This window comes from Acomys minous (genome assembly GCF_964271855.1).
Source record: "Acomys minous genome assembly, chromosome: 11".
Classification (NCBI taxonomy): Eukaryota; Metazoa; Chordata; class Mammalia; order Rodentia; family Muridae; genus Acomys; species Acomys minous.
In genome coordinates, this window is record NC_140492.1 from 71394406 (window position 1) to 71412553 (window position 18148).

At 38.4% G+C, this 18148-nt stretch overlaps 1 protein-coding gene across 1 annotated transcript in view; it reads left to right on the forward strand.

The window, feature by feature from the left end:
* Window positions 1–17472, forward strand: part of LAMP3 (lysosomal associated membrane protein 3) — a 29384-nt gene extending 11912 nt beyond the window's left edge. Inside the window, exons 4-6 of the mRNA XM_084802543.1 lie at window positions 5181–5238; window positions 8173–8343; window positions 16702–17472. Coding sequence (XP_084658669.1) covers window positions 5181–5238; window positions 8173–8343; window positions 16702–16835 — 363 coding nt within the window. The 3' untranslated portion in view covers window positions 16836–17472. The remainder of the gene's footprint in view (window positions 1–5180; window positions 5239–8172; window positions 8344–16701) is intronic.
* The last annotated feature ends 676 nt before the right edge of the window (window positions 17473–18148 follow it).

Sequence of the window (18148 nt, forward strand, 5' to 3'; positions counted from 1 at the left end):
TAAAATAAAAAACTAACCCCCCCAAAACACTGAACTTTCCTAAAAAATTCAATACAAAAAAGATTTTATTTCCTCCTTTAAGGTAATAAAGAAAACAGTAAGGTGAGTGTGAAATGATAAGGAACAAGCAACAGAGCTGGTGTCTTGACCTGGGAATTTTCATTGTATTTTTTTTCCAGTATTGGAGATTGAATTAGGAGCTCTACATGCTACGCAAGTGTTCTACCACCAAACATTTATTTTATTAGTCTGTGATAGGGTGTCACTAACATTATCCAGGTGGGCTCATTTTCTAGATCTTGATGACCTTGAAATTGTTATTTCCTTCCCTGAGCCTCTCCAATTATCTAGAATTAAAGGCTTATACCACCAGGCCATTCATCATCCTTTCAAGCAGACACCTTATCCAGGAAGGTCAAGTGCACACTGAGCATCTACCATTTATCCCCATTGTTAAATAATTTTCATATGGGGGATAGCTTGATAGTCTGTTTCTAAAAAGTCAGAAACCCAGGCTTTTTTTCCTTAAAAATATGATTGTAAATGTTACAACACATTTTTTTCAACATTTCAATACTATGTCAACTAAATGAGATATAGATTCAGGCCAGACTGAGCCTGGTCTTGTGATTCTGATATGACAAATATATTTTATGAAATAGATGTTGGCAATAAAATACTGTAGATTTTCCCAAAAGGGTAAAATGACACTTCAATCTTATCACTTTTTAAATGTTGTTACTGGCTGAACTGACATTTCTTAATAAGTGTAGCATCAGTATATGGGGGCAGGGGCAGATAAACTTTGGGTGTGGGGTATGTTTTATATCTTATAGAACATTTAATAATATTCCTGGCCTCTGTAAAAAATTTTATGTGTTTTTAGAAATAGATCACACTCAATTTGAACCTAAAATATTCTCCATATTGTTATCAAATATCTCTCAGAAAGAAAAATGACTCCTGCTTGAGAAAAAAGAAAAATCCTACAATCACAAGGAGTTTACAAAATAATAGATGTCCTAAGTTAGAGCCAAGTGGCAGAATAATAGGAGATAATGATTAATAGGACTCTTGTGGATGAGAATTGCTGAACTGGTGTCTTTCCCTGGAGATGGCTTGTGGGGTAGAAATATAATTTCCTCTTATGACCACAGGAATATAATTTCTTCTTCTTGTGGCAACAAACATATCCACAAGAGAAAAGAACAAAGAGGTTTGTTTGCCATATGTTACATTCAATCACTGTGGCTTTCCAGTGAGATTTCAATTTAGTTTATTGAGTTTTTCATTTACAGTATAATTTAGTTTGGTTTTTCAGCAATTCTTTTTATTGAATTTTATTTTTGTATCTTGAATATACTTCCTTATTTCATTCAGCTTTTTTATTTTTATTCTCTTCTTCACTTGTGTCTTTTTAAATGAACTCTTTGGATATAGTTATAATGGTTCTTTTCTAGTTTTTCTGATTTTGTTCCTTTGGGAGCCATCACTATAGGATAAATTGTGGAGGAAGATATCTGAGAATTTTGTTTCTGTGCTGAGACTTGAACATCTGGAGTTAGTTTGTTGAGTTTTTTCCCTTTTTTCCTTCACTTTTTAAAAAAGTCAAGTCTCTATTCTTTCAGTGTAGATGTTTACAATGTTCATGAGAAGAGTAAGTCACAGTTGGGTTGAGGTATCCTCTGTGGAATTGGTATTTAGGGCCAAAGGCTTTATCTCTAGTGTTCTTCTGAGGGTCAGGTATTGTCCTGGTCATGTCTGCTGCTTGTGTTGGGAGTTGTTTCAAATAGAAGTTAAAATAAGTAAAAACAGTTTTCTATACATAATTGAAAATGTTTAATTGATTTTCTTGAGAATTTCATACAATATATTTTATATATAATCACTCCTTTACCCCAACTATTACAAGATCCCCTCCCTTTCTTCTGACCCATGTGTTTGTTTATTTATTTATTTATTCATTAAAAGCACATCAAGTCCAATTTATATTTCCCAAATACCTTTGAGTGTAGGAACAACCCTCAGAGTATGGTGGTCAACCTTTAATGAAAACTGGCTCCTTGTTTCTCAGAAGCTATCTGCTGCCCATAGCTCCTTACCAAGAGATAGCACTTTGTGCCCACTTCCTCTAATAATGTGTGGGCTTTGTCTGGCTTGCATTTGTACAGGTTTTGTGTGTGTTGTCACAGCTGCTGAGAATACACATGTGCAAGTGACCTGAAGTGTCCATAACACACCTGTTTTGTCAAAGTCATCCACCGCCTCTGGCTCTTACAGTCTTTCTTCTTCCTTTTCCATGATTCCTGGGTCCTGTGAGGAAGGGTAAAACACAGATGTCTTATTTAGAGCTAATCCCTCTGCAGCCTCTTACTCTCTGAATACTGACCAGTTGTGGGACTTTGCTGGTAATAACAATCTTTTGAAAGAAGAATCTTCTCTGATGAGAAGATGTACTAAATTATAGGTCTGCAGTAAGTCATTCCAGGTCAGTTTAATGTCCATTTAGAGGAATAGCAGTAGCAAGTTCTCCAGTGTGGTTTATGACGTATCTAGCCAGAGGTTCTTACCCATGATGACCTTGTTCCATCACGTGGACTGAGCCACAGATCCAACCGTAGAGTAGGTGGCCACTTCCACAACATTTGTGCCACAAATAGAGCAGTGACTTGTCTTGCCACCATGGCTGTCATTATAGTTCGCTGGGTTCACAGAGAGTCTCTGCGTGAGACTGATGAGTACCTTCCTTCTTCAGTTGTGCGCACTGAAACTTTCCAGTACTATGAAGGATAGTCAGTAGAGATGGAGTTTCCAGGTGAGCATCAGCTTGATTTCTCCATGTTCTATGACTTAAGTCTGTGGTATCTTCAGAAATAGTCTTACTGTGACTTTCTGGAGAGTAAGCTAGGGCATAATCTTAAAAGCAGGATCTCTTGTTTTGTCTCACCTATAAACTGTGAATCTGAGGGAAATACATAACTACTCTGAAACTTCTGATTACTCAGTTCTAAAACTGGCTGATGATATTTATTGTGGTTGTTATATAGAGGGTTACTATGAATGACAAATGATGCAACAGGTTGGAAATAGTGTACTTGGTAAACTGTGATGCCCTTCTAAAAACACCACATACCTAAACCTAAGGTCACAGAGATACCAAAGTAAGGAAGTTTCTAGAAGATTCAGAGTAGTATTGTAGCCATTCCTCCACTGTCCCTTAAATCAGATTAACTCCATAATCTAAGTAGCTTCTAAACACAACATCCAGCATATTACCTTATCCTTTAATAGATCCCATCTTTGCCTTTAGAATGAGATAGGATCTCTCTCTCTCTCTCTCTCTCTCTCTCTCTCTCTCTCTCTCTCTCTCTCTGTGTCTCTCCTCTCAGTTTTTTTTGAGATAGAGTTTCTCTGTGTAGCTTTGGCTTTTCTGGACTCACTTTGTAGACCAGCTTGGCTTTGAACTTACAGAGCTCAACATGCTTCTGCCTCCCAGAGTACTGGGATTACAGGTGTGGGAACTGCACCTGGCTGGGTCTTTCTTTGGCAGTGGTTGAGATAAGGTTGGTTGAAGTAAGGCCACTTTGTGGCCTTGGTTGGCCTGAGATAGCCCTGGTTGGCCTGGAATTCACTTTGTGGACCAGGCTAGCCTCAAACTCAAACTCATGCCTTCCCTTGTCCCTGAAGTGCTGAGATTAAAGGTGTATCCCACCACACCCAGCTGGAGCAGGAGTCTTGTAACCTGGACTATGGATACAAAAGTAAAGGTCTATTTATGCTGGAATAAATCCTAGTTGAAGAAAAACCCAACTAGATTGCATGTAAAGGCAACTCAGACAGGATTTGGGCCATAGATATTTTCCATTAAAGCAAACAGTGTGTTATTCTATTTTCCTTTAAGACTGATGAGATTAAATATTTCAGAGGAGAGCTTTGTCTTCTGCTAGGTCCTTGAACAATGCCTGAAGCGGAGCAGATGTTAAAAACAAGTTAATTCTGGTTTGAGTTTAGCACCAGGTCGCCATATCTTGTCCTGCCACCCATAGGCTGTGGCCTTGCATAACACTCAGTCTTCATTTTTTTTACCTCATAATTGTGAGAATTAATTAGGACAATGTATGGAAGCATCTGGGACAAATTAAGAAGCTACTGTGATAGACTAGTGAGTGAATTTCAGGATGTAGAATTTCTGTATCTTACTAAAGTAGGTTGTACTGTGGTATGAATTATCATTTCATCTATAAATAACAGGAATGTGGCCTATAATGTGATGATAACTATTATTGTTAAATTTCTTTCATGATTACATGTGAAACTTTTAAAAGTAATTTGATTTTATATACTTATTTTGATTAAACTATCATGATTTTTACATCTTTCTGGTTGTAACAGTGTAAATCACTAACTTTGAAATAGAAAAGGGCCAAAGGGGTAGCTCAGTAGTAGAATATGTGTGTGTTAGGTATGAGACCCTGGATTCAATTCTCATTGCCAAAAAAATACATACATTTCCTTTTAAATTGACTCCTTCATACTCAAATTAAATTCTATTGAGTGCTCCATGCCTCCAGTCTTTCATGGGGTTGCAGGGCTATTGTGTAATTACTTTTGATTTCCAAATGAAAACTCCTAGATAAAAATGGAGGCAAATGTGGGCTCCAGGAGGAAAAGAGTTTTCCCAGCATCCTGCCTTGTGGCCCATTTAACCAATTTGAAAATATGGATCTGTTGATCTCTTTAGAGATTGACTTTATACATAGGAAAATGCACATATAATTTTGCTTATGTTATTTTCACCTGAGGGTCGATGAAATCTTCAAACTCCATCCAATGTGTTCGTGAGGATGGGTAGTCTAAGTTAATACCATCCACGGTTACTACTGTTCTTCTCTGCTTTTCCTGATGTAATTGCAATTTGGAAACTTGACAGAACTGAAATTCTTCGAGTGGCATTTTAGTTTCAGGATCTAGAAAAAAGTAAGAAATAGAGCAATCTGGATCTTGTAATTGTTCATTTCTTTTTGAATTTATTATATGTTTTGTTTACTTTTTTGAATATTTAAAATATAATCATGTCTAGCACAAACATGTACCTCAGCCCTCATATCAAAACTCAAGATCCAAAATCATAAACATAAAAATTGATGTTACCCCAGGGTTAACACTTTGATGTTTTACAGGAAGAAAACTCATATTATGTCAGTGAAGTGGGAGCCTATTTGACCATCTCCAATACAGGTTAGTAGAGAACATGTATCATATCACTGTTTCTGGTTAGCTCATTTTCTTATTATTGACTTTGATAGTTTTTAAATAAGGTTAAAAAAAACCCAACAATAAGGAAGTAGTGTATCTATAAAACTCTGGGGGAACTCAAAACCTTATATACTTCATTTTATCTGATCATAGAGGATGGTGGTCTAGATTATATTGACAGTTGTTATCTTTAGATATTACAAATTCAGTACCTTTTAAACTAATTTGTTATTTGAGTGAGACTTACTCTGTACTCTTAATTGTATATTATGCTACAAAATTATGAGGAGCCATAATTATCCAAACTGATAAGATTCTGTCATAGCAGAGCTTTCTTTCCAGAAGGAAAGAACACCATACACAGTCATGTTAAATTATATTTTAAGTGGTAATCAGTTCTATGAGCAAACACAAATCACAATGCCAAAGAATGGAGAGCTAGTTCATATGTCCTTTGGGAAGCCTCCAGAGGAGAAAGAATATTTTGAAGATGGGAGGTTTGAGCATAATATCTTCAGTTCGGGGCATTTGGTCTGAGGCACCTTTTCCAGGTGGCAGTAAGAAAGGTCTTAAGGAATGAGATTGTTAAAAGAGCTATGTTTACTACTTTTACACTGCTGCAGTAAAGCTCTATGGCTAAGGCAACTTATAGGAGAAATTGTTTATTTGGCTTATGGTTCCAAAGACATAAGAGTTCATTAGCATCATGACAGAGAAGTGTGGCAGCAGGCAGGCATAGCAACTGGGGTGTGAGGCAGGAAGCTGAGAACTTAAATCTTGATCTGTAAGCTGAGGCAGAGAGAGAGAGAGAGAGAGAGAGAGAGAGAGAGAGAGAGAGAGAGAGAGAGAGAGAGAGAGAAGAGAAGAGAAAGAGAGGAGGAGAGGAGAAGAGGAGAAGAGGAGAAGAGGAGAAGAGAGAAGAGAGAGAGAAGAAGAAGAGAGGAGAGAGGAGAGAGGAGAAAGAGCACATTGGGAATGGCATGAAGCTTTGAAATCCCAAAGTCTGATCAGAGCAATGAACTTACTCCAAGAAACCCACATCCCCAAGCAGTGCCAACAACTGAATACCAAATAGTCAAATACGAGAGCCTATGAGGGACATCACTATTTAAGCTACCACAGCAGCTAATGAACAGTACTAGTGTGTCCTAGAAAGTGAATGAACACACAGTAGATGAGGTCCCAGCGAATGCCATTCCAGAGCATGTGGGGCCTATGGGCAGGCAACCTAAAGACTTGACATTTTATTCTAAAGCATATGTACCATAGGCAATGTTGGGCTAAGGAAATGGTATAGCATATTTGCATTTATGAATATTCACTTCGGTTACCTTATGGGAAATTACCCATAGAGGTATATGTTTAAAAAAAAAAAAGCCTTACAAATGTTCATGTTTAGAAAGATAGTGTTCCCAACTGAATCAAATGAATCTAAGGAGCCCCTCAGATAATTCCCCCAGCAAGTCTAGCCTTAGATAACACATCTGCATTGAACTTCTCTGCTGTGCCACTTTTGGTTTTGAAATTTTCTGTTTTCTTTTTTTAATTGTTATCATTTGATTGGTTTAAATATTATTAGTTAATAATCTATCACTAATGACATTTGCTAATAAATCAAACTCAGGGACAAAGTCTATTTAAAAATTTGCTGTATTTTATTGATATTATCCAAGAAGATTTTTTATTAGTAATGCTGATTAAATGTAAGTAAAAATAGCCCAACAATTGATAATTAATTTTTTTGATAATTAATTTTTATATATGTTAACTTACACCTGTCTCATCTAGGCTAGAGAGTAAGTAATATGAGTACTAATAGAAATTGCTTAATGTTATCACTAAGGGTGGTCCAGATTTTAGCCAGTAGTAGGGTGGGCAACTTTTTCAATGTGAGAAAAGAATATCAGGCTAGCGATTAACTTAGAGGCTGATGGAGAAACAAGTTCTAGGTTCATATGATCCTATGCTCAGCATTATCAGAAAGAAGAGTAGTAGACACAGTAATTATGGTCTTCATGTCAGTGTGGTGCTGGTGCTAGTGTTAGTAACAGTAATTCATTGTCATGACAGTACTGATACTTAGGTTAATGTTAATGGGCATGGCAACAATAGGATATCCATGTAGACAGACAGATAATAGATTAGATAATAGATAAATAAAGCTTCAGAATCTGTCATATGACACAAAAGTGTAAATAGATGAATTAGTACACCATTTCAGACCAACTTGTTAATTTTCTTTCTTGGTCAACTTGTTAATTTTCATGAGACTATTTCTTACCGTAACTGGCAATGGGACAAGACACAGGCTTCTGGGCCCATTAGATATTATTTATCAGTCATGAAGCCAAAGTATGAGTAAAAGAAGAGTGCTTGGTGTCTGCCTTAAAGGTCGCCATATGCCTGACATAACGAGTATGCTCCTTTCCTGAACAGCAAGCAGAAGGACTGGAATACGTTTCCAAGGATGGAAGCAACTTCTTGATGGTTCTCCTTCCTGCTGTATCGATCCAGTCTTACGGCATGCAGATGCACCACTTGTGATCTTGTCTTTCTTTGTTCTGACTCATTTATCATGCACTCTAAGTATCAAAACAATCTCACTTCTCTTTCTAAAGTCTTTAAGAAGTTCTCTATAGCCTCAGGAACTGACAACTCTATCTCCAATAAGATGAAACAAAACCAGAGGGAAAATGCTTAGTTCACCATTCCTACATAGAATCTTTGTGAAACATCTCACATATATTTCAGACAGAGCAACAGAAAACATCTGCTAGAGTTTTTTTTTTTCATGACAAAAGATGGTGCTTCATCTGAAAGAAGACAACTGACTGTACATAAGCAGGCCAGTGGCGCCTTGGACTTAATTGATATTGTGAGGATTCTTGCTGATTGTATTTTACCTTTCACTCTCAGAGAAGACTTACCAGGGAATGAAGAATACTATGATGATGTTTGAGACAGTAGTTGGGCATTCCTTCAAGTGTGTGAGTGAGCAGACCATCCATCTGTCATCTCAGCTTCAAATAAAAACAATGAATATCCATCTCCAAGCCTTTGATTTTGAAGGAGACTTCTTTGGAAATGGTAAGTTAAGCATCCTGAGTTACAAGTAGCCTTCAGAAACCCAGGGGGCCAGTTTCAGGCATGTTTATTCTGACGCTGTTAAAAAGCTTACTGTAATGGAAAAACTCTGCGGTTTTAAAGGCTGTGCTCCCCTAACACTTACATGTGAAAGCCATATACATAGGCAAGTCCACTGCCTTATCAAAGCAGGATGACTATTTGAATGAAACATAACATTCTTACTCGTTTAAACACACACACACACACACACACACACACACACACACACACACACACACACGAACACATACTCCAAGTAGAATACTTTGGACACCTCTTGTAGATTCTGTAATAACTCTAGCATGTTCATGCTCAGAGGATACTTTAAACATATCTTGTCCTGGACTTGCTTTGTATAGACAAGGTTGGCCTTGAACTCACTGTGATTTGCCTACCTCTGCCTCCCTGAGTTCTGAGATCAAAGGCATGTACCACCAAACATGGTTGAGTTTTGTTTTGTTTTTATTATTTCATGATAGATTTTTCCCACCTGCAGAGAACTAATTTCAAGAAAGAAATTACTTATGTGGGAGTCCTTTTTCTGGATTCTAAAGCTTTTCATTGGATATTTCCTCACAGCCAATTTAGTTTACATCTAACTTTTTTTTTTTTAAATTTGAACCACAACACAGAGCTTGTCTGGTAGTTTCCAGGGTAAAAACTAGCCCCTAGGTGAAGCTCAGGGTAAGGTAGGCCACTTTTTAGAAAAGCCTATGTCTTGGTCCCTGTTCTATTACTATGAAGAAACACTATAAGTACAGCAACTCATTAAAAAAGGTATTTAACAGTTTCAGAGGGCTAGTCCCTTATCTATATTTGTAGTGGGGAGCATGGTGGGATGCAGGGAGGCACAGCCCTGGAGCTGAGAGCATTACATCCTGATCTATAAATAGCAAAGAGAGAAAAAGAGAGAACCTATGCCTGGAGTGAGCTTTTAAAACCTTAAAGACCACCCCTCATTGGTGCACTTACTCCAACAAGGCCACATCTACTCCAACAAGGCCTCATCTCCTAATTCTTTTAGTCTCTCTTAAATTGTGCCATTAACAGATGAGTGAGCATTCAACTATGAGTCTATGGGAGCCACTCCTATTCAGACCTCCACAGGCCTTTCCCGTGTCTAGAAAACAGTGTTACTAAGACTCGCACATTTGACGAGAAGAATCATAAGCATCATCTAAATATATTTCTAGTAGGTACTCAAAAATATTCTGAGTACTTTTAAAGCATCATAAATAGAGGCTCCATATAAACTTTTAATATGAATCTGATTTTACTTTGGGTTCCATTACACAACTAAGAATGTGTCTAGAAAAACCACTACTTTTTACTTGGCAAATGAAGAACTCAGGTGTTGATTGGATCCCATGCTCTTGAAGGTTTTCTGTGTCTTAGAGTTTCTACTTTGGCTCTGTATCTTTGTCATAGGGTTCATGTTAGCATCACCACAGCTAAACTGTTAAAAGGTGATCTTAGAGTGTCTAACTTCTAAAAAAATATTTACTTCTTTGCAAAGAATCCTCTAACATTAATCCTGTGGTTTCAAAATAAGGCATACACTTGTTTGTCTACTTGTGAAGACTCTCTGTGAAGCAAGAAAGAGGTAGGTCTGGTGAATAAAACCTCTCCCATGTCTGATTACTATTATTAATGCTCACAGGCAGATATATGAAAACTACTTCTTTTTTTTCCTAAAGAAAAAAATTAGAAAGTTAAGGAGACCCTGAGCAATAGGACAATGTAACTTTACTCTTCTCTCTACTTCACCTCACTGAACTCTCACAAACCCCTACAATTCCAAGCAGCCCATGGGGCCACTGAGGCCATGGGTGTGGCCATGGTCAAGGCTGCAGGGCTCATGGAGGTAAAGCCAAAGACAAGGAGTAGATCCCCATCACCAAGCTGGGCCGCCTGGTTAAGGACATGAAGATCAAGTCCTTGGAGGAGATTTATCTGTTCTCCCTGCCCATTAAGGAATCCAAGATTATTGACTTTTTCCTGGGCGCATCCCTAAAGGATGAGGTTCTCAAGATCATGCCAGTGCAGAAGCAGATACGGGCTGGCCAGCAGACCAGGTTCAAGGCTTTTGTCACTATTGGGGACTACAATGGTCACATTGGTCTTGGTGTTAAGTGCTCCAAGGAGGTAGCCACTGCCATCCGATGGGCCATCCATCCTGGCCAAGCTTTCCGTTGTCTCTGTGCAGAGAGGCTACTAGGGGAACAAGATTGGCAAGCAACACACTGTCCTGTGCAAGGTGACAGGCCGCTGTGGCTTTGTTTTGGTGAGTCTGATTCCTGCCCCCAGAGGCACTGGTATTGTCTCTGCTCCTGTGCCCAAGAAGCTACTGATGATGGCCAATATTGATGACTGCTGCACATCAGCCAGGGGCTGTACTGGCACCCTGGGCAACTTTGCCAAGGCCACTTTTGATGCCTTTCCAAGACCTACAGCTGCCTGACACCCGATCTCTGGAAAGAAACTGTGTTCACCAAGTCTCCTCAGGAATTCAGTGATCATCTTGTGAAAACCCACACCAGAGTGTCTGTTCAGAGGACTGATAGCTGTGGCTACCACATAGGGGCTTTTATAGAAGAAAAATAAAGTAAATTAACTCTGAAAACAAAAACAAAAATGGAGAAAGTTACTGTGTGAATGGGACTTAAAAACATATATACAAAAGCCATGGGCACTCAAGGAGTACAAGATTAGCACAGTGATAGAGATGAGGGGTAGATCAAAGAAATTTTCTACATTTCCCACATTTTTACTCATTACTTTAAGTAGGAAGGTCATGCAATTTGGCAACAACTCTGTGGTTAATGCTCCTTTACGAAATGCACTTGTTCTTTTTGGAAGTGTCTTAGCTCTTTTCATATTCCCAAGGGGTTGAGAGAAGCATCTGGAAGATTCAAGAGAACCTGAAGAGCCCCTAAACATATCCAGAGTTCTGAGAAACACCCATTGCCTCTTAAAATAGGAGGTGTTGATGGAAGACTAGATGTGAGAGCCTAGTTTTCTTATGACTCAGAGTTAAAAGCACACACCTGGCTTTGAGAGGTGTGGTCTCATTTTTCCTCTGTCAAACGCTTTTTTTTCTAGACTTCAAGGTATGCAGAGTCAAGGGCCCTTGTAAAGCTTTACAGATCAGAGTGAGAGGTGTTTACTTATGATGCCCCTAGCCATCTTGAAGAACAACCACATTAAAGTTTATCTATTTTGTAGAAATGTCTTCCAAACTAGATAGGAACGAGAAGCAGAGCTTAACATGAAGATTAGAACAATAAGGTGTTTTATAAAATTGTAATTTTTTTATTTCCACCACCTTTAGTGAGTTCTTTCAGCTTGTAGACTTTGGTTATCTGCCTCAGCTAACATATATTATCCTCCACATTAACTTGGATTAATGTGCCAGTAGCCATGAAGAACAGGGGTTTTGTTGGGATAACTAGAAAGTCAATATTTGAATATGTGCATTTCTCATAGCATTGCCTACTTTCTCCCTCACAGAGTGGAGGCTCACCTGAGGCAGGCTCCTAACTCTGCCTTCCTCTTCTAGCCCAGCACACTTATCCTCTCTTAGAAACCTTAAACAAATGAACAGAATTCTGTGGGCACTTCCTTTTGTTTTGAATAAAATAAGGATGGTTTACTTCACAGTCTTTCTTTTCAAACCAAGGATAGAAAATAGAGAGTGAACATAGTGGTTGAAGGAAGTGAGCTGAAAGCTACCCCAAACTACCTGATAACTCATCCCATACTTATAGAAAATAATAGATTCCAAAAAATCAGGAGACTTATTGACATAGGAATGAGGAATGACATAGGAATGACAATAGGAATGAGGTATGGAAGTTATCCATATAGTATTAAAGAAAATTGAATGTTTGGATTGCCATGATTAAGTGTGAGCAAGATGAAAATAAAGTGCATGACCACTGGAAGAAACACTGCAGAAAGTTATAAGAATACTTGAAGCTAAATGGATGAACTATTAGAGGTATTGCTTTATTAGGCATGCCATAGTGAAGTATTACAGATTATGTGTCTTAAGCAACAGATATTTATGTTCTCACAGTTCTTGGAGATGGAAGCAAAGATTAATATGTTGGCATCATTAGATTCATGAATTCTTTATTTTATTGAAAATAAACATTTTCATACAATATATTCTTATTATTGTTTCTCCTCCCCATAAGTCCCCTAGTTCCTCCTACTTTACCCTCCTTTCCAGGTTTACATCATTCTTATTTTTCTTCTGGAAACAGCAGACATCTAAGAAATGATACTACTATAAAATACTATAAGATAAACCAAAAGCAAACAAATCAGAATATGACAAAACAACCAAACAATAAAAAGAGCCATGGAAAAAGTGCAAGAATCACAAGTAGACACAGAAACAGACATTCACATATATTGGAATCCCATTGATACCCCCCCAAAGAATTTATAATATGTACACAAAGGACTTGTAAGGTTAAAAAAGTCCTGACTTTACAGTACAAGACAAAGCATTCAAAGATGTTGTTGAGTTCATTTTCTGTTGGCCATCTATTCCTGGGCATGGTACCTACCCTTAAGAGTGGTTTGTTTCCCCAGTGAGAAAACTAATTTTTCATTAGTAAGTGGAAAGCAATAGAAGATAGCTTCTGCATTTGAGTTGGGGGCATGTGTCCACTTCTCTTTCCAGCTCTAAGACACTATCTGCAGACTTACCCAAGCCTGCATATGCTGTCTCAACCTCTGTGAGTTCATATATGTACCTATAATTTCCTATGTAGAAGACCTTGTTACCTCTGTGTCCTTCCTTTGCCCATGGCCCATACACTCTTTCTGTTTTTTCTTCTGTAGAGTTCTCTGAGCCCTAAGGGGGAGAGACTTGGTAGAAACATCCCTTTTGGAACTAGGTTTTTTCAGTTTTCTCACCTTCTATGTATTGTCTGGCTGGACATCTTTGTATTTGTTCCCATCTGCTACAGGAGGAATCTTCTCTTATGATGGCTGAGCAAGTCACAGATCTACGGGTACAGCTGAACTTCATTAGGAGTAATTTTATTGTTTTGTTCTTTGGGCAGAACAGTAGTATTTGGGACTAGATATCCTAGGTCTTCAGGCTATCTAGATTCAATTTCTTGGCTATTCAAGTGACACTGAGTATAGGTTCCATTTCATGGAGTGGGCCTTAGCACAAATCAGCTAGTGCTTGGTTACTACCACAAGTTTTGTGACACTGTTTCAACAGCATATCTTGTAGTCAGATCACCCCTATAGATAGAAGGGTTTGATACCCAGTTTATCTTTCTCCTTTGGTAGCACGCAGAGTACCTTTCAGTAGTATTATATTAATCTGTAGGAGGGAAGGCTCTAGTTCAGCACCATCTTGACTCCTCTGTGTTCAATGAGTTGTGTAGGTGTTATCTTCAGCAATATGGCCTTACCATCAGCTTGTGGAGAGCATCAATAGCCTTGGCAATAACCTGAGTTGTATTAGAGTTTCCATGCTGCTCCATTGTCCTTTTAAATTTGTATCCCCATGATCTCTTTTACTTGTCTTATTGCTTTGACTAGGACTTCAAGTACTATATTGTTCCTGATTTCAGTGGGATTGCCTTAAGGTTCTCTCCATTTACTTTGACGTTTGCTATAGGCTTCCTGTATATTGCCTTTATTGTGTTTGGGTATGTACCTTGTATCCTTGTTTCCAAGACTTTTTATCATGAGGGGTGTTAGATTTTGTCAAAGGCTTTTTTGGCATCCAATGAGATAATCATGCATTTCCTCCTTAATGATCTCTACCATCTTCATAAATGTAGATTTAAAGTTGTTTTCATGTGTTTCAGCTGTATTAGGATACCTAAAACTTGCTGCTATATTGATCTAGTTTTTATTGATTGTGTTATTTTGCTGTTAAACTATCTGGTTGTCCCTGGCATTGCTTGGTTGTTCTTGAAGCCTTCTGGCCTCTTTGGAGTGTGTGTGTGTGTGTGTGTGTGTGTGTGTGTGTGTGTGTGTGTGTGTGTAAGTCCTAGGTTATGGGATGGGGGCTGGATATTCTCAAGTTGTCTATAGCTCTTCTTTGCTGGTTGTGTCCTAGTTGGTCCTATGAGCAGGGCATTAGGGTATGAGTTTCTAACGTGTGTGGTCCTGAGGTCCTGCAGGTCTTCTCAAGATGGCCAGTAGAGCTGTGAACTATAGGCTAAATATGTACATCTCTGAACTCCAGAGACTTCCTCAGGATGTCAGCAGTTGGAAGGTCTGAGGGTGCCTCTCTCTGGGAAAACAGGAACTGATGCTGGTGTTTTGGAATCTGAAGCACGGTGGGTAATTGGCCCTGCAGACAGTGTACTCCTGGTGCTCAAACTCTGGGGGTCTTTGCCATCTTGGAACGGGACCCTGTGTGCTCCTAGTGTCCAGCCAGTCTCTACCAGGAGGCTGGGAGAACCATGGGCTGGAGACTGGGGCCCTGTCTCTGGTATCTAGAAGCTGTCTTTGGAAGTTGGGAGGAGTCTGGGGTCCATATGCTTGAGCCTTGCATTTCTGGAACTTGGGAGTCATGTTTGAATAGGCAGAAGGTGCCTGGTGCTGGGAGCCTAGTGGATGTGGGAACTGTCCATAGGGGGGAGTGCCTGGAACTGTGTATACTTAGCTCCCAGGATGCCTCCTTTGATCTGGGAAGCATAGATATTGGCGTTACAGGGTACTATAGTATTTATTTTTGGTCTTTTGGGAGTTACTAGACTGATCTCTGGAGTGTCCTGAATAGTTTACAACCCCAGCAACAGTGACTGAGGGAGCCCTTGCCCCACATCCTCTCCAAAATGTTGTCAGCTTTTTTTTGTTGTCTTTTGCCATTCTGACTGGGGTATGGTAAAATCTCAAAGTTGTTTTCACTTACATTTCCCTATTTTCTAGAGATGATGAACATTTTGAGTTATTTCTTATCCACCTTTATTTTTTATTTTGAGACCACTCTATTTAGATCCATAACCCATTTTTATTTATTTTATTAATTTATTCAGACTACATCTCAATTGTTATCCCCTCACTTTTATCTTCCCATTCCTCCCTCCCTCTTTCACCCTTTCCCCTCCCTTAGGTCTGTGACAGAAGGGGACCTTTTTCCCCACTATAAGGTCACAGCCTAACATGTCTCATCCTGATAGCCTGCTTATCCTTTTTCTGAGTGCAACCAGGCCTCTCCATCAAGGGGAAGCAGTCAAATATGGGGCACCAGAGTTCATGTCAGACTCAGTCCCTGCTCTCCCACAACTTTGGAGAATGTCCTGTCCATTTCCTAGATCTGAATAGGGCTTCATTGTTTACTGCATGTATTGTCCTTGGTTGGTGCAGGAGGTTGAGCAGACATCCATGGGTTCAGATTTGCCCATCATGATGTTCTTCTTGTGGGTTTCTAGGACCCTCTGGATCCTTCTATTTCCCCATTCACCCATATTTCCCTCACCTAGAGTCCCAATAGGAAGTCCCTGCATCTATCCCCATCTCCTGGTAAGTGAAGACTTTCATGGGACATCCTTTTTGGGTTAGTGTCCAATTATAAGTGAGTACATACCATGTGAGTCTTTCTGGGTCTGGGTTAACTCACTCAGTATGATAATTTCTAGTTCCATCCATTTGCCCACACATTTCTGGATTTCCTTGTTTTTAAAAGCTGAGTAGTATTCCATAGTGTAAATTTACCACAGTTTCTTTATCCATTCTTTGACTGAGGGACATTTAGGTTGTTTCCAGGTTCTGTTTATTATGAATAAGGCTGCTATGAACATGGTTGAGCATATGACCTTATTGTGTGGCATATGCTCAAAGGACTCAATATTCTACTCCAAGGATACTTGCTCAGAATGTTTCATTGAAATTCTATTTACAATTGCTGGGATGTGGAAACAATCTAAATGCTTTTCAGGAGATGAACAGGTAATGAACATATGGTAATATACACCTTGGGATACTATTCAATTGTAAAGAAAATTTATATAACTATACAATAATCATATATATTATGTGCTTATTTTATGAATGAGAGAATTTCAAGGGTAAATAATATGCCAAAAATTATTCCCAGTATTGTGGATTTAGCTCTGTAGTAGTGTGCTTGCTCACTATGCAAAAAGTGGGTTAGATGCCCAAAAGTACAGTCAACCAACCAACCAACCAACCAACCAACCAACCAATCTATGAGTCAGCCAACAAAATAAAAGCTGAGATCAGATATGTTTGACTCCAAATCTCATGTCCTTTCTATTCTGGTCTATTATCACCCAGTTTTACTTGATACATTGTGTTTGTTTTCTCTTATAGTGGACGAGTGTTTGTCTGACTATACAATTGTGCTTCCTGTGGTTGGAGCCATCGTGGTCATCCTCTGTGTTGTAGGTCTGGGTGTCTACAAAATCCGCCAAAAGCATCAGTCATCTGGATACCAGAGAATCTAATTTGTAACCGAAGGAAATGGTAACAATGAACTTTAGAAAAAAATAATTATTTCCAGTATGGTGGAGGATTCTTTTACTTGCTGTTTCCTACTAAAACCAATGAGTGGTTAGTGATTCAAATTGAAGCAGTATATCAGTTCTGAATATTTTTACTCATATCATGAAAGACTAAGGAAGATATTTAAGACTATTTTCTATTTGTTGGAAAAATTTATTCAAATGAACATTTGAGACACATTGTATTAGCATAATGTTCAAAATTATATACCAAAATACTTGATTTTAATTAATCTTACCTGTGTTTGCTTAGAGAAAGTTATTTTAGCATTAAAATGTTTATTTTAAGAACATTTTACTGGATGTATTTACCATCTGTGCTTATTTGATGCATGTATGTCTGGCATGATTACTTTTTAAAAATTTACTTTCCTTCTTGATTATTGCTGAAGAATTAATAAAAATTAAGAAGTAGCTGCTTATAGATGACATAAAAATAAATAAGCATCAATAATCATGACCCTTAATTATATAACATATGTGGTGGCCTAAGAAATTTACTGTATATTTTTTTGAGTATTCATAATTAACAGATGACTCACAGAGTTAAGAAAATAAAATCTGCCACTAATCACCAGCATTGGACTCTTGGACTCTTCTTTCTTTGCCTTCATCTATTCAACAGAGAGAAAAACCAGAACTAGAACTTATGTAGCCATAGCACAGTCCCTAATTATCACACAGGCAGGAAAGGCTGATTGGTCAGAACACAGTGCCTAAGTATCATATGAGTGAGCAAATGAGTGGGACTTGTGCATTGAGCCATGTAGCTCTAAAGAGAAGAGAAAGAAATGTACTTTTAAAGGTATTTTGTATTTCTTATTTTTCACACCATGTTTGTCATGGTTCTCTAAAAGGTCAGTAAATTAGTAGACTTTTGATATATTTCATTACTGGAAAAACTATGATTGATTAGCCTGTACCAAAGGTTCACACATGTCAGGTGGTCATTATAGATATTGTTTTCAATGTACTGTCTATTATGAGTTAGGCTATTATATATATTTGAAGACCCTGCCATTTATGTTGCAGTCTACCATGTCTGGATGGCCCTCCCAGCTTGGAAGAAAGTAGAGGATTCACTTTCTCATTAGGGGTTCGTGTTCTCTGCCTGACCTTATCTGGAGAGCATATCTAAGCACAAATGGCAGACCATATTTGGAGTGTGACCTTGCACAAGAGCTACACCACTCAATGCAGGAGTCCCACTCCTTTGCTTGCTCATATAATAATTAGGTACTGTGTTATGGCCAATC